The sequence below is a fragment of the Salmo salar genome, chromosome ssa03 (assembly GCF_905237065.1).
Source record: "Salmo salar chromosome ssa03, Ssal_v3.1, whole genome shotgun sequence".
In the NCBI taxonomy this organism is placed as follows: Eukaryota; Metazoa; Chordata; class Actinopteri; order Salmoniformes; family Salmonidae; genus Salmo; species Salmo salar.
In genome coordinates this window covers 87,680,394-87,701,904 of record NC_059444.1, presented here as the reverse complement: position 1 = coordinate 87,701,904, position 21,511 = coordinate 87,680,394, and the positions used below count along the sequence as shown (strand labels likewise).

General features: G+C 46.7%; 1 protein-coding gene across 1 annotated transcript in view; it reads left to right on the top strand.

Annotated features, from left to right (window-relative positions):
- The window catches only part of LOC123741736 (uncharacterized), a 41,221-nt gene extending 20,218 nt beyond the window's left edge, over positions 1 to 21,003 (top strand). The window contains exon 2 of the mRNA XM_045715701.1: positions 18,373 to 21,003. Coding sequence (XP_045571657.1) covers positions 18,618 to 20,564 — 1,947 coding nt within the window. The 5' untranslated portion in view covers positions 18,373 to 18,617 and the 3' untranslated portion in view covers positions 20,565 to 21,003. The remainder of the gene's footprint in view (positions 1 to 18,372) is intronic.
- Positions 21,004 to 21,511: the final 508 nt, after the last annotated feature.

Below are 21,511 nucleotides of genomic sequence, written 5' to 3'. Positions count from 1 at the left end.
TGCAGAGGGAGGTGTTTAATCCTAGGATCCCTAGTTTGGTGATGAGCTTGGAGGGCACTATGGTTTTGAACGCTGAGCTGTAGTCGATGAGCAGCATTCTCACGTAGGTGTTCCTTTTGTCCTGGTGGGAAAGGGCAGTGTGGAGTGCAATAGAGATTGTGTCATCTGTGGATCTGTTGGGGCGGTATGCAAATTGGAGTGGGTTCAGGGTGTCTGGGATGATGAGATGTGTATGCCTGTGTGTGTGTGTGTGGCTCAGTGGCGGTCAGTGCCGTTTATGATGAGGGAGAACAATTCATTTTTTATGAGCATTGTCATAATTACAGCCGTGTTGAAGAGACCAAACTGCACCAGGTGAAATGTAGATACTCATCTTTTGAATATATAAGAGCAAAGTATCCACGGGAAAAACAATAAACAAAAACGACTAACAGGCTACGTACATACCAAAGACTAGCAGTGTTAGCACAACCACCCACAAACCCAAGTGACAAACATACTCCTAATTATATGACTCCCAATCAGGAACAACGATAACCAGCTGTCCCTGATCGGGAGCCACACAGACCCACATAGAAACACAACACCCAGGACACACATACACAGACATACTCTGCCATGTCCTGACCAAAAACTACACAACAACACCCTCTGCTGGTCAGGACGTGACAAGCATGGCCTTATTTCTATTGTTATTCATATTCCGTTCACCCAGCTTAATGTAACAGCGATTGGTTTAGGCTACTACATGATACTAGAATTTTCCCTATACCCATCATGAGGTTGCTACAACCTAACCTATGAATGAAAGTTTACTCGAAGAGGGACCATCCAGGTTACAGGCTGTATAGCTAAGAGTTCCAGTGTTGTGTTGGATAGTCATAGCCAGATAGCTAACATAGCATCCCTCTGTCTGAGCCGGGTGTTTGAGTAGGATAAACTAGCCAGCTGCATTTGCTAGCTAAGTATGTGAAACTGAAAAAAAAGACAAAATCTCTCTCTCTCTTGCTTCTCCTTGTCACGGGTGTCGTAGGGTGTAGACCAAAACGCAGCGGGAAAATGTATACTCATCTTCTTTTTATTAGTGAAGAAGGAAAACACAAACAACGTATACAAAAACAAACGAACTAGACAGTCTCGTCAGGCACACAGCAAAACAAGAAAATCTCCCACAATTCCCAAAACAAACACACTCCTAAATATAGGACCTTCAATCAGAGGCAACGATAGACAGCTGCCTCCAATTGAAGGCCCCAATGCCCATTACCAAAACATAGAAATACAAACGCCTAGACAGAACATACAAATAAACTAACATAGAATGATAACCCAAAAACCCTGGAATACATAAATCAAATACCCCTCTACATACACAACCACCCTGAACCATATAAACCAAATACCCCCTCTACATGAACACATACACAAACACACCCAGAACCACATAAAACAAATACCCCCTGCCACGTCCTGACCAAACTATAAGAACAAATAACCCCTTTACTGGTCAGGACGTGACAGTACCCCGGATGCACCTTACAAACAAAAAAAATACAAAAATAAACCCCTAAACTAAAGGGAGGGAAGGGAGGGTGGCTGCCGTGCTACACCCCCCCTCCCCAAACCTCCTACAGTGGAGGTGGCTTAGGCTCAGGCCTTAATCCCCTACCTGACCAAACCAGCCCCACTGCATACCTCTGCCTAAAGCCTCTCACTGAGGACCCTGGACTGTACTCTGGGAGCTCCGGACTGCAGGACGACTCTGGGAGCTCCGGACTGCAGGACGACTCTGGGACGACTCTGGGAGCTCCGGACTGCAGGACGACTCTGGGAGCTCCGGACTGCAGGACGACTCTGGGAGCTCCGGACTGCAGGACGACTCTGGGAGCTCTGGACTGCAGGACGACTCTGGGAGCTCCGGACTGCAGGACGACTCTGGGAGCTCCGGACTGCAGGACGACTCTGGGAGCTCCGGACTGCAGGACGACTCTGGGAGCTCCGGACTGCAGGACGACTCTGGGAGCTCCAGACTACAGGACGACTCTGGGAGCTCTAGACTACAGGACGACTCTGGGAGCTCCGGACAGTGGGCCGTCTCTCCTGGTTCCGGACAGTGGGCCGTCTCTCCTGGTTCCGGACAGTGGGCCGTCTCTCCTGGTTCTGGACAGTGGGCCGTCTCTCCTGGTTCCGGACAGTGGGCCGTCTCTCCTGGTTCCGGACAGTGGGCCGTCTCTCCTGGTTCCGGACAGTCTGGACGAGGCACTGTTGCCGGACACTCTGGACGAGGCACAGTTACCGGAAGTTCTGGACGAGGCACTGTTGCCGGAAGTTCTGGACGAGGCACTGTTGCTGGAAGTTCTGGACGAGGCACTGTTGCCGTAAGTTCTGGACGAGGCACTGTTACCGGACACTCTGGACGAGGCACTGTCGTCGGAAGCTCGGGACTGGGCTGACGCACTGGAAGCCTGATGCCTGGGGCTGGTAGTGGAGGTACCAGACTGGGGACACGCACCTCAGGGCTAGTGCGGGGAGCAGGAACAGGACGTACTGGACTGGGCTGATGCACTGGAAGCCTAGTGCCTGGGGCTGGTACTGGAGGTATCAGACTAGGGACACGCAATCCAAGGCTAGTGCGAGGAGCGGGAACAGGACGTACTGGACTGGGCTGACGCACTGGAAGCCTAGTGTGTGGTGCTGGCTTAGGAGACGCCAGACTAGGGACACGCACCCCAAGGCTAGTGCGAGGAGCGGGAACAGGACGTACTGGACTGGGGTGACGCACTGGAAGCCTGGTGCGTGGTGCTGGTACTGGATGTGCCAGACTGAAGACACGCACCTCAGGGCTAGTGCGAGGAGCAGGATACACTGGACAGTTGGGGGCACTGGCGGTCTCGAGCGCAGGACTGGCACCGCCCGTACTGGCTGGGTGCCCAATTCCCCCTGGCAAATGCGGGGCGCTGGCACTGCGCAAACCGGCCTGAAGATACTTGGCCTCGCCACAGTACGCATTAACCCGAAGCACGGGACCTGTCCAGTCAAAGGTTGCTTAACAAAATCACGGGGATTTGGCTTGGGGCTTACTCCTTGCCCAGCCAAACTACCCGTGTGCCCCCCCCAATTTTTTTAAATTGGGGCTGCCTCTCCGGTTTGAACGCCAACCGTGTTCCCCTGTAACATTCCCGGTCCTCTTTCGCCTTCCTCCATGGACCCACTCTGGCCTTAATCTCCTCCCAGGTCCATGACTCCCGACAGTCCATCTGTTGCTGCTCCCTCCTCCACTGCTTGGTCCGTGTTTGGTGGGAGATTCTGTCACGGGTGTCGTAGGGTGTAGACCAAAACGCAGCGGGAAAATGTATACTCATCTTCTTTTTATTAGTGAAGAAGGCAAAACACAAACAACGTATACAAAAACAAACGAACTAGACAGTCTCGTCAGTCACACAGCAAAACAAGAAACAATCTCCCACAATTCCCAAAACAAACACAATCCTAAATATAGGACCTTCAATCAGAGGCAACGATAGACAGCTGCCTCCAATTGAAGGCCCCAATCCCCATTACCAAAACATAGAAATACAAACGCCTAGACAGAACATAGAAATAAACTAACATAGAACGATAACCCAAAAACCCCGGAATACATAAATCAAATACCCCTCTACATACACAACCACCCCGAACCATATAAACCAAATACCCCCTCTACATGAACACATACACAAACACACCCAGAACCACATAAAACAAATACCCCCTGCCACGTCCTGACCAAACTATAAGAACAAATAACCCCTTTACTGGTCAGGACGTGACACTCCTTCATTTTTGAATAAATTAATTTGTCGAAAACTGTTCAACTATTGCCTTTCTCTCTCTTTGAGTTAACTACTCACCACTTTTTATGCACTGCAGTGCTAGCTAGATGTAGCTTATGCTTTCAGTACTAGATTCATTCTTAGATCCTTTGATTGGGTGGACAACATGTCAGTTCATGCTGCGAGAGCTCTGATAGGTTGGAGAATGTCCTCCGGAAGTTGTCATATCTACTGTGTAAATCTATGGAAGGCTTTGTACTAAAGGTTTTGTACTAAAGTCAATGTACCAAGAGGAGGACGGAAGCTAGCTGTCCTCCGGCTACACCATGGTGTTACCCTACAGATTACTGTTGAGGCTACTGTAGACCTTCATCGCAAAACAGTGTGTTTTAATCAATGATTTGGTGACGTGAATATATTTAGTATAGTTTCATCTAAAAGGGATAACTTTTTAAATGTTTTAAAATTTGTATTTTTATGAAATTCATTGAGGAGGATGGTCCTCCCCTTCCTCCTCTACGAAGCGTCCACTGGTTTGTCTGTCTTTGTGTGTAGGAGTCGAGAGCGGCAGGGCTGGGCCTGTCAGCTGGTGAGCTAAAGTAAACTGTTAGTGGTAGGAGAACACTTGGTTTCCTCAGATTTTTGGTAGAAATGCTTCTAATTGCTATGAGGCTGGGGTATGATTACATGATGGCTAATGCACTGACAGAGAATTCACTTGGCTGGGAGTGAGCCAGGAGGCTGCTTAAATGGCTGAATGCCTTTTGGTTAGTCTCCATACTCGAGGGGTGTGTGTGTGTGTGTGTGTGTGTGTGTGTGTGTGTGTGTGTGTGTGTGTGTGTGTGTGTGTGTGTGTGTGTGTGTGTGTGTGTGTGTTTGCATGCGCACACGTGTTATCAGTATAACTCTACGTGGCTCAATCAGTTTCTTGTGGTGGGAAAACTTTCTTCACGTGTTAAACTCAACTGGCACTCATACTGCGCATCTGTCCGTGTGTGTGTGTGTGTGTGTGTGTGTGTGTGTGTGTGTGTGTGTGTGTGTGTGTGTGTGTGTGTGTGTGTGTGTTGTGTGTGTGTGTGTGTGTGTGTCTGTGTGTGTGTGTGTCTGTGTGTGTGTGTGTGTGTGGGTGGGTGATGGGAGTTTCCCGATGGAAAGAGCATTATGGATACTGTGGTGGAGATGTCATTGAGTAAAAAAAGAGACAGGAAACAGGCAGCTGAGAGGGCAGCTGGTGGGTGTGTATTGGGGTCCTGATTCAGACAGGCCCTTGGGTTCCCACTAGATGGCCAAGCTGCAAAGTAAAAATAGGCTATATCGTAAGGTTAGGGTTAGGCATAAGGTTAGCATGGTGGTTAAGGTTAGCCTTAGGCATAAGGTTAGCATGGTGGTTAAGGTTAGCCTTAGGCATAAGGTTAGCATGGTGGTTAAGTTAGCCTTAGGCATAAGGTTAGTATGGTGGTTAAGGTTAGCCTTAGGCATAAGGTTAGCATGGTGGGTAACGTTAGCCTTAGGCATAAGGTTAGCATGGTGGTTAACGTTAGCCTTTGGCATAAGGTTAGCATGGTGGTTAACGTTAGCCTTTGGCATAAGGTTAGCATGGTGGTTGTGTATCCAATGTTGGATAGAAGAAGGTGGTGCTTACGACTTTGCTTGGCCAGATAGTGACGACCCTAATCTCAGCCATTGGCATTCTTATTTTCCAACATGCATTTACCCAGTAGATCTCTCTCTTACCTGATAGATAGCCTCTTTCCAGAGCCATGTATTTAGAGAGTTGGACCAAGAGGTTTCTGCATTATGATGCATTTACATGACTCTACAACTTTCTATGACAGCCATGTTAGCTCTTCATTTACATGACTCTACAACATTCTATACAGCCATGTTAGCTCTTCATTTACATGACACTACAACATTCTATGTCAGCCATGTTAGCTCTTCATTTACACAACACTACAACATTCTATGTCAGTCATGTTAACTCTTCATTTACATGACACTACAACATTCTATGTCAGCCATGTTAGCTCTTCATTTACATGACTCTACAAAATTCTATGACGGCCATGTTAGATCTTCATTTACATGACACTGCTAGATAACAGTATTTACTCAGCTATAAAGGTGGTTATCTAGGTTCCCTCCTAGATAACAGTATTTACTCAGCTATAAAGGTGGTTATCTAGGTTCCCTGCTAGATAACAGTATTTACGCAGCTATAAAGGTGGTTATCTAGGTTCCCTGCTAGATAACAGTATTTACTCAGCTATAAAGGTGGTCATCTAGGTTCCCTGCTAGATAACAGTATTTACTCAGCTATAAAGGTGGTTATCTAGGTTCCCTGCTAGATAACAGTATTTACTCAGCTATAAAGGTGGTCATCTAGGTTCCCTGCTAGATAACAGTATTTACTCAGCTATAAAGGTGGTTATCTAGGTTCCCTGCTAGATAACAGTATTTACTCAGCTATAAAGGTGGTCATCGAGGTTCCCTGCTAGATAACAGTATTTACTCAGCTATAAAGGGGGTCATCGAGGTTCCCTGCTAGATAACAGTATTTACTCAGCTATAAAGGTGGTCATCTAGGTTCCCTGATAGATAACAGTATTTACTCAGCTATAAAGGTGGTTATCTAGGTTCCCTGCTAGATAACAGTATTTACTCAGCTATAAAGGTGGTCATCTAGGTTCCCTGCTAGATAACAGTATTTACTCAGCTATAAAGGTGGTCATCTAGGTTCCCTGCTAGATAACAGTATTTACTCAGCTATAAAGGTGGTTATCTAGGTTCCCTGCTAGATAACAGTATTTACTCAGCTATAAAGGTGGTTATCTAGGTTCCCTGCTAGATAACAGTATTTACTCAGCTATAAAGCTGGTCATCTCTGTTCCCTGCTAGATAACAGTATTTACTCAGCTATAAAGGTGGTCATCTAGGTTCCCTGCTAGATAACAGTATTTACTCAGCTATAAAGGTGGTCTACGTTCCCTGCTAGATAACAGTATTTACTCAGCTATAAAGGTGGTTATCTAGGTTCCCTGCTAGATAACAGTATTTACTCAGCTTTAAAGGTGGTTATCTACGTTCCCTGTTAGATAACAGTATTTACTCAGCTATAAAGGTGGTTATCTAGGTTCCCTGCTAGATAACAGTATTTACTCAGCTATAAAGGTGGTTATCTAGGTTCCCTGCTAGATAACAGTATTTACTCAGCTATAAAGGTGGTCATCTAGGTTCCCTGCTAGATAACAGTATTTACTCAGCTATAAAGGTGGTTATCTAGGTTCCCTGCTAGATAACAGTATTTACTCAGCTATAAAGGTGGTTATCTAGGTTCCCTGCTAGATAACAGTATTTACTCAGCTATAAAGGTGGTTATCTAGGTTCCCTGCTAGATAACAGTATTTACTCAGCTATAAAGGTGGTTATCTAGGTTCCCTGCTAGATAACAGTATTTACTCAGCTATAAAGGTGGTTATCTAGGTTCCCTGCTAGATAACAGTATTTACTCAGCTATAAAGGTGGTCATCTAGGTTCCCTGCTAGATAACAGTATTTACTCAGCTATAAAGGTGGTCATCTAGGTTCCCTGCTAGATAACAGTATTTACTCAGCTATAAAGGGGGTCATCTGGGTTCCCTGCTAGATAACAGTATTTATTCAGCTATAAAGGTGGTTATCTAGGTTCCCTGCTAGATAACAGTATTTACGCAGCTATAAAGGTGGTTATCTAGGTTCCCTGCTAGATAACAGTATTTACTCAGCTATAAAGGTGGTCATCTAGGTTCCCTGCTAGATAACAGTATTTACTCAGCTATAAAGGTGGTTATCTAGGTTCCCTGCTAGATAACAGTATTTACTCAGCTATAAAGGTGGTTATCTAGGTTCCCTGCTAGATAACAGTATTTACTCAGCTATAAAGGTGGTCATCTAGGTTCCCTGCTAGATAACAGTATTTACTCAGCTATAAAGGTGGTCAATGACGTTCCCTGCTAGATAACAGTATTTACTCAGCTATAAAGGTGGTTATCTAGGTTCCCTGCTAGATAACAGTATTTACTCAGCTATAAAGGTGGTCATCTAGGTTCCCTGCTAGATAACAGTATTTACTCAGCTATAAAGGTGGTTATCTAGGTTCCCTGCTAGATAACAGTATTTACTCAGCTATAAAGGTGGTTATCTAGGTTCCCTGCTAGATAACAGTATTTACTCAGCTATAAAGGTGGTCATCTAGGTTCCCTGCTAGATAACAGTATTTACGCAGCTATAAAGGTGGTTATCTAGGTTCCCTGCTAGATAACAGTATTTACTCAGCTATAAAGGTGGTCATCTAGGTTCCCTGCTAGATAACAGTATTTACTCAGCTATAAAGGTGGTTATCTAGGTTCCCTGCTAGATAACAGTATTTACTCAGCTATAAAGGTGGTTATCTAGGGTCCCTGCTAGATAACAGTATTTACTCAGCTATAAAGGTGGTCATCTAGGTTCCCTGCTAGATAACAGTATTTACTCAACTATAAAGGTGGTTATCTAGGTTCCCTGCTAGATAACAGTATTTACTCAGCTATAAAGGTGGTTATCTATGTTCCCTGCTAGATAACAGTATTTACTCAGCTATAAAGGTGGTCATCTAGGTTCCCTGCTAGATAACAGTATTTACTCAGCTATAAAGGTGGTTATCGAGGTTCCCTGCTAGATAACAGTATTTACTCAGCTATAAAGGTGGTTATCTAGGTTCCCTGCTAGATAACAGTATTTACTCAGCTATAAAGGTGGTCATCTAGGTTCCCTGCTAGATAACAGTATTTACTCAGCTATAAAGGTGGTCATCTAGGTTCCCTGCTAGATAACAGTATTTACTCAGCTATAAAGCTGGTCATCTGGGTTCCCTGCTAGATAACAGTATTTACTCAGCTATAAAGGTGGTTATCTAGGTTCCCTGCTAGATAACAGTATTTACTCAGCTATAAAGGTGGTCATCTAGGTTCCCTGCTAGATAACAGTATTTACTCAGCTATAAAGGTGGTCAACGAGGTTCCCTGCTAGATAACAGTATTTACTCAGCTATAAAGGTGGTTATCTAGGTTCCCTGCTAGATAACAGTATTTACTCAGCTATAAAGGTGGTCATCTAGGTTCCCTGCTAGATAACAGTATTTACTCAGCTATAAAGGTGGTTATCTAGGTTCCCTGCTAGATAACAGTATTTACTCAGCTATAAAGGTGGTCATCTAGGTTCCCTGTTAGATAACAGTATTTACTCAGCTATAAAGGTGGTTATCTAGGTTCCCTGCTAGATAACAGTATTTACTCAGCTATAAAGGTGGTCATCTAGGTTCCCTGCTAGATAACAGTATTTACTCAGCTATAAAGGTGGTTATCTAGGTTCCCTGCTAGATAACAGTATTTACTCAGCTATAAAGGTGGTTATCTAGGTTCCCTGCTAGATAACAGTATTTACTCAGCTATAAAGCTGGTCATCTAGGTTCCCTGCTAGATAACAGTATTTACTCAGCTATAAAGGTGGTCATCTAGGTTCCCTGCTAGATAACAGTATTTACTCAGCTATAAAGGTGGTCAACGACGTTCCCTGCTAGATAACAGTATTTACTCAGCTATAAAGGTGGTTATCTAGGTTCCCTGCTAGATAACAGTATTTACTCAGCTATAAAGGTGGTCATCTAGGTTCCCTGCTAGATAACAGTATTTACTCAGCTATAAAGGTGGTTATCTAGGTTCCCTGCTAGATAACAGTATTTACTCAGCTATAAAGGTGGTTATCTAGGTTCCCTGCTAGATAACAGTATTTACTCAGCTATAAAGGTGGTTATCGAGGTTCCCTGCTAGATAACAGTATTTACTCAGCTATGAAGGTGGTTATCTAGGTTCCCTGTTAGATAACAGTATTTACTCAGCTATAAAGGTGGTCATCTAGGTTCCCTGCTAGATAACAGTATTTACTCAGCTATAAAGGTGGTCATCTAGGTTCCCTGCTAGATAACAGTATTTACTCAGCTATAAAGGTGGTTATCTAGGTTCCCTGCTAGATAACAGTATTTACTCAGCTATAAAGGTGGTCATCTAGGTTCCCTGCTAGATAACAGTATTTACTCAGCTATAAAGGTGGTTATCTAGGTTCCCTGCTTTATAACAGTATTTACTCAGCTATAAAGGTGGTTATCTATGTTCCCTGCTAGATAACAGTATTTACTCAGCTATAAAGGTGGTTATCTAGGTTCCCTGCTAGATAACAGTATTTACTCAGCTATAAAGGTGGTCATCTAGGTTCCCTGCTAGATAACAGTATTTACTCAGCTATAAAGGTGGTCAACGACGTTCCCTGCTAGATAACAGTATTTACTCAGCTTTAAAGGTGGTTATCTACGTTCCCTGCTAGATAACAGTATTTACTCAGCTATAAAGGTGGTTATCTAGGTTCCCTGCTAGATAACAGTATTTACTCAGCTATAAAGCTGGTTATCTAGGTTCCCTGCTAGATAACAGTATTTACTCAGCTATAAAGGTGGTCATCTAGGTTCCCTGCTAGATAACAGTATTTACTCAGCTATAAAGGTGGTTATCTATGTTCCCTGCTAGATAACAGTATTTACTCAGCTATAAAGGTGGTTATCTAGGTTCCCTGCTAGATAACAGTATTTACTCAGCTATAAAGGTGGTTATCTAGGTTCCCTGTTAGATAACAGTATTTACTCAGCTATAAAGGTGGTCATCTAGGTTCCCTGCTAGATAACAGTATTTACTCAGCTATAAAGGTGGTTATCTAGGTTCCCTGCTAGATAACAGTATTTACTCAGCTATAAAGGTGGTTATCTAGGTTCCCTGCTAGATAACAGTATTTACTCAGCTATAAAGGTGGTCATCTAGGGTCCCTGCTAGATAACAGTATTTACTCAGCTATAAAGGTGGTTATCTAGGGTCCCTGCTAGATAACAGTATTTACTCAGCTATAAAGGTGGTCATCTGGGTTCCCTGCTAGATAACAGTATTTACTCAGCTATAAAGGAGGTTATCTAGGTTCCCTGCTAGATAACAGTATTTACTCAGCTATAAAGGTGGTCATCTAGGTTCCCTGCTAGATAACAGTATTTACTCAGCTATAAAGGTGGTCAACGAGGTTCCCTGCTAGATAACAGTATTTACTCAGCTATAAAGGTGGTTATCTAGGTTCCCTGCTAGATAACAGTATTTACTCAGCTATAAAGGTGGTCATCTAGGTTCCCTGCTAGATAACAGTATTTACTCAGCTATAAAGGTGGTTATCTAGGTTCCCTGCTAGATAACAGTATTTACTCAGCTATAAAGGTGGTCATCTAGGTTCCCTGTTAGATAACAGTATTTACTCAGCTATAAAGGTGGTTATCTAGGTTCCCTGCTAGATAACAGTATTTACTCAGCTATAAAGGTGGTCATCTAGGTTCCCTGCTAGATAACAGTATTTACTCAGCTATAAAGGTGGTTATCTAGGTTCCCTGCTAGATAACAGTATTTACTCAGCTATAAAGGTGGTTATCTAGGTTCCCTGCTAGATAACAGTATTTACTCAGCTATAAAGGTGGTCATCTAGGTTCCCTGCTAGATAACAGTATTTACTCAGCTATAAAGGTGGTCATCTAGGTTTCCTGCTAGATAACAGTATTTACTCAGCTATAAAGGTGGTCAACGACGTTCCCTGCTAGATAACAGTATTTACTCAGCTATAAAGGTGGTTATCTAGGTTCCCTGCTAGATAACAGTATTTACTCAGCTATAAAGGTGGTCATCTAGGTTCCCTGCTAGATAACAGTATTTACTCAGCTATAAAGGTGGTTATCTAGGTTCCCTGCTAGATAACAGTATTTACTCAGCTATAAAGGTGGTTATCTAGGTTCCCTGCTAGATAACAGTATTTACTCAGCTATAAAGGTGGTTATCGAGGTTCCCTGCTAGATAACAGTATTTACTCAGCTATGAAGGTGGTTATCTAGGTTCCCTGTTAGATAACAGTATTTACTCAGCTATAAAGGTGGTCATCTAGGTTCCCTGCTAGATAACAGTATTTACTCAGCTATAAAGGTGGTCATCTAGGTTCCCTGCTAGATAACAGTATTTACTCAGCTATAAAGGTGGTTATCTAGGTTCCCTGCTAGATAACAGTATTTACTCAGCTATAAAGGTGGTCATCTAGGTTCCCTGCTAGATAACAGTATTTACTCAGCTATAAAGGTGGTTATCTAGGTTCCCTGCTTTATAACAGTATTTACTCAGCTATAAAGGTGGTTATCTATGTTCCCTGCTAGATAACAGTATTTACTCAGCTATAAAGGTGGTTATCTAGGTTCCCTGCTAGATAACAGTATTTACTCAGCTATAAAGGTGGTCATCTAGGTTCCCTGCTAGATAACAGTATTTACTCAGCTATAAAGGTGGTCAACGACGTTCCCTGCTAGATAACAGTATTTACTCAGCTTTAAAGGTGGTTATCTACGTTCCCTGCTAGATAACAGTATTTACTCAGCTATAAAGGTGGTTATCTAGGTTCCCTGCTAGATAACAGTATTTACTCAGCTATAAAGCTGGTTATCTAGGTTCCCTGCTAGATAACAGTATTTACTCAGCTATAAAGGTGGTCATCTAGGTTCCCTGCTAGATAACAGTATTTACTCAGCTATAAAGGTGGTTATCTATGTTCCCTGCTAGATAACAGTATTTACTCAGCTATAAAGGTGGTTATCTAGGTTCCCTGCTAGATAACAGTATTTACTCAGCTATAAAGGTGGTTATCTAGGTTCCCTGTTAGATAACAGTATTTACTCAGCTATAAAGGTGGTCATCTAGGTTCCCTGCTAGATAACAGTATTTACTCAGCTATAAAGGTGGTTATCTAGGTTCCCTGCTAGATAACAGTATTTACTCAGCTATAAAGGTGGTTATCTAGGTTCCCTGCTAGATAACAGTATTTACTCAGCTATAAAGGTGGTCATCTAGGGTCCCTGCTAGATAACAGTATTTACTCAGCTATAAAGGTGGTTATCTAGGGTCCCTGCTAGATAACAGTATTTACTCAGCTATAAAGGTGGTCATCTAGGGTCCCTGCTAGATAACAGTATTTACTCAGCTATAAAGGTGGTTATCTAGGTTCCCTGCTAGATAACAGTATTTACTCAGCTATAAAGGTGGTTATCTAGGTTCCCTGCTAGATAACAGTATTTACTCAGCTATAAAGGTGGTTATCTAGGTTCCCTGCTAGATAACAGTATTTACTCAGCTATAAAGGTGGTCATCTAGGTTCCCTGCTAGATAACAGTATTTACTCAGCTATAAAGGTGGTCATCGAGGTTCCCTGCTAGATAACAGTATTTACTCAGCTATAAAGGTGGTTATCTAGGTTCCCTGCTAGATAACAACACAACTGGAGTCCTTGATATTATGAGTTAGTTGTTAGTTGGTAATAATACATCTTTGTCAGAGTGTCTCTCAATGGGTTAAGAGGATTGAAACAATAATATAATATCATTAAAAACAACAGAAATACCTGTTTTATTGTCATATACACCAGATAGGTGCAGTGAAATGGGTTGTTTTAGAGGGTAAGCAAATGAAGGTTACATGTAAGTGTCTTGCTCAAGGGCACATCGGTAGGTTTTTCACCTTGTCGTCTCTGTGATGTGGTGCTTTAGTGATTGTGTGGCTGAATGTGCTGAAGGTGGGATCCACTGTCTCATCAGCCCCAAGTGTCCATGTTTTCTCTGCTCGGGGTGAAGTTTCCCCTTGGTACAGATCTAGTATCAGCTTCACCTCCCCCAATACACAGCCTAGCCATTAGTGTGGAAATTCCAACACAAAATCTAAGGCTAATGAAGACTATTGCTATAACTGCAAGCAACATAGAGTATGAGGTGTGTTGCCCTTTTCATTTGGGCTGGGAAGTTCACCCTGGACTGTGTTTTCTAGCTCTCCTTTCACAAGACAAGAAGCAACAGAGACGTCAATGGAAGGGGTCAGTAAGAGCCGTCCACGTGGTCAAAGGAGTGTCTCTGCACATGTGACACCTTGATTACTTCCTGGTTGCAGCCAGAGGTCATGGAGAGGTCAAATGGGGGAGAGGATCTTGTCAGAGCCTAACTACTCTTAGGAGAGAGGTCTTCAAGAATCCATACCAGACAGTGGTTTAAGGTGACTGAATGACCCTGTCTGGTCTGGTCTGAACCAGTCAGTGTGTTGTGGAGACAGGAGGTCGTTATGGAGGAAAACACCACGTCTGCTTGAGGCTGGGAACTGGAAGGCTCCTCCCTTCAGTAGTGTGACGGATCAGTGAAGAATGGGGAGAGAACTGGTCATCTTGGCTAATGGGCTCGTCTCTAGTGTAGTCTACCCCTGCATGTAGGCTGCTGGATCTAAATGGATCACTCCAATGAAGGAGGACCGGAGATGGAACGGCCTATTGTGATGTTAAAGGGGGGTAGACATTCTCTTTCACTGTGTAAAGCCATGCAAAGTGACAGGGGATGGAACTGACCACTAAATGATAATGTTGACAGCAGGTTGTTGTGTTGTGCAGACCATCGGTAGTGTGATATGTGCTGCTGTGTTTATGTGTGTGGAATGGGTTGGTGGGAGGAACTATAGGAGGATGGGCTCATTGTAATGGTTGGAATACATGGAGATGTGTTTGATACCGTTCCATTCATTCCATTACCAGCCATGACAATGAGCCCGTCCTCCTATAGCTCCTCCCAACAGCCTCCTCTGAGACACACACAGAACATGCACGCACATGTACACACACACCAGCACCCCCCATCACCACACACACACACACACACAGTCTCATCTGTCACTTTACAGAGTTTTCTTCAGCTCTGTCAGTCTCTCATCTCTCTTCTGTCTTCTGTCTTCTCTCTCCTCTTTTTCCAGGGGAGCAGATGGGAAACATTGGAAATGAAAGTAGATCTTAAGTCATTTTGCATAACCATCGATACTCCAGTAGCCTGTGGTCTCTCTCTCTGGAGCAGTCTCTCTGTTTGGGCTCTGGTTAGTGAGGAGGGTTTCTCTCTGGAGCAGTCTCTCTGTTTGGGCTCTGGTTAGTGAGGAGGGTCTCTCTCTGGAGCAGTCTCTCTGTTTGGGCTCTGGTTAGTGAGGAGGGTCTCTCTCTCTGGAGCAGTCTCTCTGTTTGGGCTCTGGTTAGTGAGGAGGGTCTCTCTCTGGAGCAGTCTCTCTGTTTGGGCTCTGGTTAGTGAGGAGGGTCTCTCTCTCTGGAGCAGTCTCTCTGTTTGGGCTCTGGTTAGTGAGGAGGGTCTCTCTCTGGAGCAGTCTCTCTGTTTGGGCTCTGGTTAGTGAGGAGGGTCTCTCTCTGGAGCAGTCTCTCTGTTTGGGCTCTGGTTAGTGAGGAGGGTCTCTCTCTCTCTGGAGCAGTCTCTCTGTTTGGGCTCTGGTTAGTGAGGAGGGTCTCTCTCTCTCGGAGCAGTCTCTCTGTTTGGGCTCTGGTTAGTGAGGAGGGTCTCTCTCTGGAGCAGTCTCTCTGTTTGGGCTCTGGTTAGTGAGGAGGGTCTCTCTCTCTCTGGAGCAGTCTCTCTGTTTGGGCTCTGGTTAGTGAGGAGGGTCTCTCTCTGGAGCAGTCTCTCTCTTTGGGCTCTGGTTAGTGAGGAGGGTCTCTCTCTGGAGCAGTCTCTCTGTTTGGGCTCTGGTTAGTGAGGAGGGTCTCTCTCTCTCTGGAGCAGTCTCTCTGTTTGGGCTCTGGTTAGTGAGGAGGGTCTCTCTCTGGAGCAGTCTCTCTGTTTGGGCTCTGGTTAGTGAGGAGGGTCTCTCTCTGGAGCAGTCTCTCTGTTTGGGCTCTGGTTAGTGAGGAGGGTCTCTCTCTCTGGAGCAGTCTCTCTGTTTGGGCTCTGGTTAGTGAGGAGGGTCTCTCTCTCTGGAGCAGTCTCTCTGTTTGGGCTCTGGTTAGTGAGGAGGGTCTCTCTCTCTGGAGCAGTCTCTCTGTTTGGGCTCTGGTTAGTGAGGAGGGTCTCTCTCTCTGGAGCAGTCTCTCTGTTTGGGCTCTGGTTAGTGAGGAGGGTCTCTCTCTCTGGAGCAGTCTCTCTGTTTGGGCTCTGGTTAGTGAGGAGGGTCTCTCTCTGGAGCAGTCTCTCTGTTTGGGCTCTGGTTAGTGAGGAGGGTCTCTCTCTGGAGCAGTCTCTCTGTTTGGGCTCTGGTTAGTGAGGAGGGTCTCTCTCTCTGGAGCAGTCTCTCTGTTTGGGCTCTGGTTAGTGAGGAGGGTCTCTCTCTCTGGAGCAGTCTCTCTGTTTGGGCTCTGGTTAGTGAGGAGGGTCTCTCTCTGGAGCAGTCTCTCTGTTTGGGCTCTGGTTAGTGAGGAGGGTCTCTCTCTGGAGCAGTCTCTCTGTTTGGGCTCTGGTTAGTGAGGAGGGTCTCTCTCTCTCTGGAGCAGTCTCTCTGTTTGGGCTCTGGTTAGTGAGGAGGGTCTCTCTGGAGCAGTCTCTCTGTTTGGGCTCTGGTTAGTGAGGAGGGTCTCTCTCTCTCTCTGGAGCAGTCTCTCTGTTTGGGCTCTGGTTAGTGAGGAGGGTCTCTCTCTGGATCAGTCTCTCTGTTTGGGCTCTGGTTAGTGAGGAGGGTCTCTCTCTGGAGCAGTCTCTCTGTTTGGGCTCTGGTTAGTGAGGAGGGTCTCTCTCTCTTGGAGCAGTCTCTCTGTTTGGGCTCTGGTTAGTGAGGAGGGTCTCTCTCTCTCTGGAGCAGTCTCTCTGTTTGGGCTCTGGTTAGTGAGGAGGGTCTCTCTCTGGAGCAGTCTCTCTGTTTGGGCTCTGGTTAGTGAGGAGGGTCTCTCTCTCTGGAGCAGTCTCTCTGTTTGGGCTCTGGTTAGTGAGGAGGGTCTCTCTCTCTGGAGCAGTCTCTCTGTTTGGGCTCTGGTTAGTGAGGAGGGTCTCTCTCTCTGGAGCAGTCTCTCTGTTTGGGCTCTGGTTAGTGAGGAGGGTCTCTCTCTCTCTGGAGCAGTCTCTCTGTTTGGGCTCTGGTTAGTGAGGAGGGTCTCTCTCTCTGGAGCAGTCTCTCTGTTTGGGCTCTGGTTAGTGAGGAGGGTCTCTCTCTGGAGCAGTCTCTCTGTTTGGGCTCTGGTTAGTGAGGAGGGTCTCTCTCTGGAGCAGTCTCTCTGTTTGGGCTCTGGTTAGTGAGGAGGGTCTCTCTCTGGAGCAGTCTCTCTGTTTGGGCTCTGGTTAGTGAGGAGGGTCTCTCTCTGGAGCAGTCTCTCTGTTTGGGCTCTGGTTAGTGAGGAGGGTCTCTCTCTCTCTGGAGCAGTCTCTCTGTTTGGGCTCTGGTTAGTGAGGAGGGTCTCTCTCTCTGGAGCAGTCTCTCTGTTTGGGCTCTGGTTAGTGAGGAGGGTCTCTCTCTCTGGAGCAGTCTCTCTGTTTGGGCTCTGGTTAGTGAGGAGGGTCTCTCTCTGGAGCAGTCTCTCTGTTTGGGCTCTGGTTAGTGAGGAGGGTCTCTCTCTGGAGCAGTCTCTCTGTTTGGGCTCTGGTTAGTGAGGAGGGTCTCTCTCTCTCTGGAGCAGTCTCTCTGTTTGGGCTCTGGTTAGTGAGGAGGGTCTCTCTGGAGCAGTCTCTCTGTTTGGGCTCTGGTTAGTGAGGAGGGTCTCTCTCTCTCTCTGGAGCAGTCTCTCTGTTTGGGCTCTGGTTAGTGAGGAGGGTCTCTCTCTGGAGCAGTCTCTCTGTTTGGGCTCTGGTTAGTGAGGAGGGTCTCTCTCTGGAGCAGTCTCTCTGTTTGGGCTCTGGTTAGTGAGGAGGGTCTCTCTCTCTGGAGCAGTCTCTCTGTTTGGGCTCTGGTTAGTGAGGATGGTCTCTCTCTCTCTGGAGCAGTCTCTCTGTTTGGGCTCTGGTTAGTGAGGAGGGTCTCTCTCTCTCTGGAGCAGTCTCTCTGTTTGGGCTCTGGTTAGTGAGGAGGGTCTCTCTCTGGAGCAGTCTCTCTGTTTGGGCTCTGGTTAGTGAGGAGGGTCTCTCTCTGGAGCAGTCTCTCTGTTTGGGCTTTGGTTAGTGAGGAGGGTCTCTCTCTGGAGCAGTCTCTCTGTTTGGGCTCTGGTTAGTGAGGAGGGTCTGTCTCCGGTCCTCAGACCATCCCACAGAGACGGCTTGTGTCTGTGTGTGTCTGTTCCCCCCTCTCTCCACAGACAGACACAGACAGACACACACAGACAGACACACACAGACAGACACAGACAGACACACACAGAAAGACACAGAAAGACACAGACAGACACAGACAGACACAGACACACACACAGACAGACAGACAGACAGACAGACAGACAGACAGACAGACAGACAGACAGACAGACAGACAGACAGACAGACAGACAGACGTTCATTCTTAGTGGCATCTTACTGGAGGAGTGCTGGCAGAAAGCTGGCCAATGGTGGAGCATATAGGAGGTTCAGGTGACTGATCACACTCTTCTCTTCTCTTCTCTTCTCTTCTCTTCTCTTCTCTTCTCTTCTCTTCTCTTCTCTTCTCTTCTCTTCTCTTCTCTTCTCTTCTCTTCTCTTCTCTTCTCTTCTCTTCTCTTCTCTTCTCTCCTCCAAGTCTGTCCCCTCTGTAGACTCCACAACCCCAGTAACCCCATCACTCTCCCTTGTGCTCAGGTCTGCTCGTCTCTCTCTCTCTCTCTCTCTCTCTCTCTCTCTCTCTCTCTCTCTCTCTCTCTATTCTCCACCCCCCTGTGTGTTTTTATGTGACAGCGTGTGCAGGGTTTATTTGAGCACGTGTGCTCGGGGCTCTTTAAAGAGGCCGGTTTGAAGCCTGCACCGTTCCTGACAGGAAGTGAATTTATGAGCCTCCGTCTATGTCAGGCAGCCAGGCTGCCCTTCTACAACCTTGAGGCTGCCTTTCTACAACCAGGAGGCTGCCCTTCAACCACCAGGAGGCTGCCCTTCAACCACCAGGAGGCTGCCCTTCCACAACCAGGAGGCTGCCCTTCTACAACCAGGAGGCTGCCCTTCCACAACCAGGAGGCTGCCCTTCAACCACCAGGAGGCTGCCCTTCCACAACCAGGAGGCTGCCCTTCAACCACCAGGAGGCTGCCCTTCCACAACCAGGAGGCTGCCCTTCCACAACCAGGAGGCTGCTCTTCTACAACCAGGAGGCTGCCCTTCTACAACCAGGAGGCTGCCCTTCTACAACCAGGAGGCTGCCCTTCAACCACCAGGAGGCTGCCCTTCCACATCCAGGAGGCTGCCCTTCCACAACCGGGAGGCTGCCCTTCAACCACCAGGAGGCTGCCCTTCCACAACCAGGAGGCTGCCCTTCTACAACCAGGATGCTGCCCTTCTACAACCAGGAGGCTGCCCTTCTACAACCAGGAGGTTGCCCTTCCACAACCAGGAGGCTGCCCTTCCACAACCAGGAGGCTGCCCTTCTACAACCAGGAGGCTGCCCTTCTACAACCAGGAGACTGCCCTTCTACAACCAGGAGGCTGCCCTTCTACAACCAGGAGACTGCCCTTCTACAACCAGGAGGATGCCCTTCCACAACCAGGAGGCTGCCCTTCTACAACCAGGAGGATGCCCTTCCACAACCAGGAGGCTGCCCTTCAACCACCAGGAGGCTGCCCTTCCACAACCAGGAGGCTGCCCTTCTACAACCAGGAAGCTGCCCTTCCACAACCAGGAGGCTGCCCTTCCACAACCAGGAGGCTGCCCTTCAACCACCAGGAGGCTGCCCTTCCACAACCAGGAGGCTGCCCTTCTACAACCAGGAGGATGCCCTTCCACAACCAGGAGGCTGCCCTTCCACAACCAGGAGGCTGCCCTTCTACAACCAGGAGGCTGCCCTTCTACAACCAGGAGGCTGCCTTTCCACAACCAGGAGGCTGCCCTTCCACAACCAGGAGGCTGCCCTTCTACAACCAGGAGGCTGCCTTTCCACAACCAGGAGGCTGCCCTTCCACAACCAGGAGGCTGCCCTTCCACAACCAGGAGGCTGCCCTTCTACAACCAGGAAGCTGCCCTTCTACAACCAGGAGGCTGCCCTTCTACAACCAGGAGGCTGCCTTTCCACAACCAGGAGGCTGCCCTTCCACAACCAGGAGGCTGCCCTTCTACAACCAGGAGACTGCCCTTCAACCACCAGGAGGATGCCCTTCCACAACCAGGAGGCCGCCCTTCCACAACCAGGAGGCTGCCCTTCTACAACCAGGAGGCTGCCCTTCTACAACCAGAAGGCTGCCCTTCTACAACCAGGAGGCTGCCCTTCTACAACCAGGAGGCTGCCCTTCTACAACCAGGAGGCTGCCCTTCTACAACCAGGAGGATGCCCTTCCACAACCAGGAGGCTGCCCTTCTACAACCAGGGAGCTGCCCTTCTACAACCAGGAGGCTGCCCTTCTACAACCAGGAGGCTGCCCTTCTACAACCAGGAGGCTGCCCTTCTACAACCAGGAGGCTGCCCTTCTACAACCAGGAGGCTGCCCTTCTACAACCAGGAGGCTGCCCTTCTACAACCAGGAGGATGCCATTCCACAACCAGGAGGATGCCCTTCCACAACCAGGAGGCTGCCCTTCTACAACCAGGAGGATGCCATTCCACAACCAGGAGGCTGCCCTTCCAGTGCACACACCATTCTCTCGCTTTTCAAGGGCTGCACTGATTCCAAGACAGAGACAGAAACTGAAAAGAAAGGGGAAGGAGAAAACAGAGCTCTGCTGTCTGTGTCTGTATCTTGTTAAAGGGGAAGGAGAAAACAGAGCTCTGCTGTCTGTGTCTGTATCTTGTTAAAGGGGAAGGAGAAAACAGAGCTCTGCTGTCTGTGTCTGTATCTTGTTAAAGGGGAAGGAGAAAACAGAGCTCTGCTGTCTGTGTCTGTATCTTGTTAAAGGGGAAGGAGAAAACAGAGCTCTGCTGTCTGTGTCTGTATCTTGTTAAAGGGGAAGGAGAAAACAGAGCTCTGCTGTCTGTGTCTGTATCTTGTTAAAGGGGAAGGAGAAAACAGAGCTCTGCTATCTGCTGTCTGTATCTTGTTAAAGGGGAAGGAGAAAACAGAGCTCTGCTGTCTGCTGTCTGTATCTTGTTAAAGGGGAAGGAGAAAACAGAGCTCTGCTGTCTGTGTCTGTATCTTGTTAAAGGGGAAGGAGAAAACAGAGCTCTGCTATCTGCTGTCTGTATCTTGTTAAAGGGGAAGGAGAAAACAGAGCTCTGCTATCTGCTGTCTGTATCTTGTTAAAGGGGAAGGAGAAAACAGAGCTCTGCTGTCTGTGTCTGTATCTTGTTAAAGGAGAAGGAGAAAACAGAGCTCTGCTGTCTGTGTCTGTATCTTGTTAAAGGGGAAGGAGAAAACAGAGCTCTGCTGTCTGTGTCTGTATCTTGTTAAAGGGGAAGGAGAAAACAGAGCTCTGCTGTCTGTGTCTGTATCTTGTTAAAGGGGAAGGAGAAAACAGAGCTCTGCTGTCTGTGTCTGTATCTTGTTAAAGGGGAAGGAGAAAACAGAGCTCTGCTGTCTGTGTCTGTATCTTGTTAAAGGCGTGTTGAACAACAGGTTGTCTTGGAGGATGTGTTTTAGTAAATTTTCATCGTGCTAACGTGTTAGCGGAGTGTGTTGTGTTTGTGGTAAGGATGTGTGTCGTTAAGCAGGGTGTACTTGCTGCCTGTAAATCATTTAAAAGCCGTGTTGTTATGTCACCCGTTTGTGTTCTCGTGTGGTTCTATTGTTTGAAGAAAAAATATGG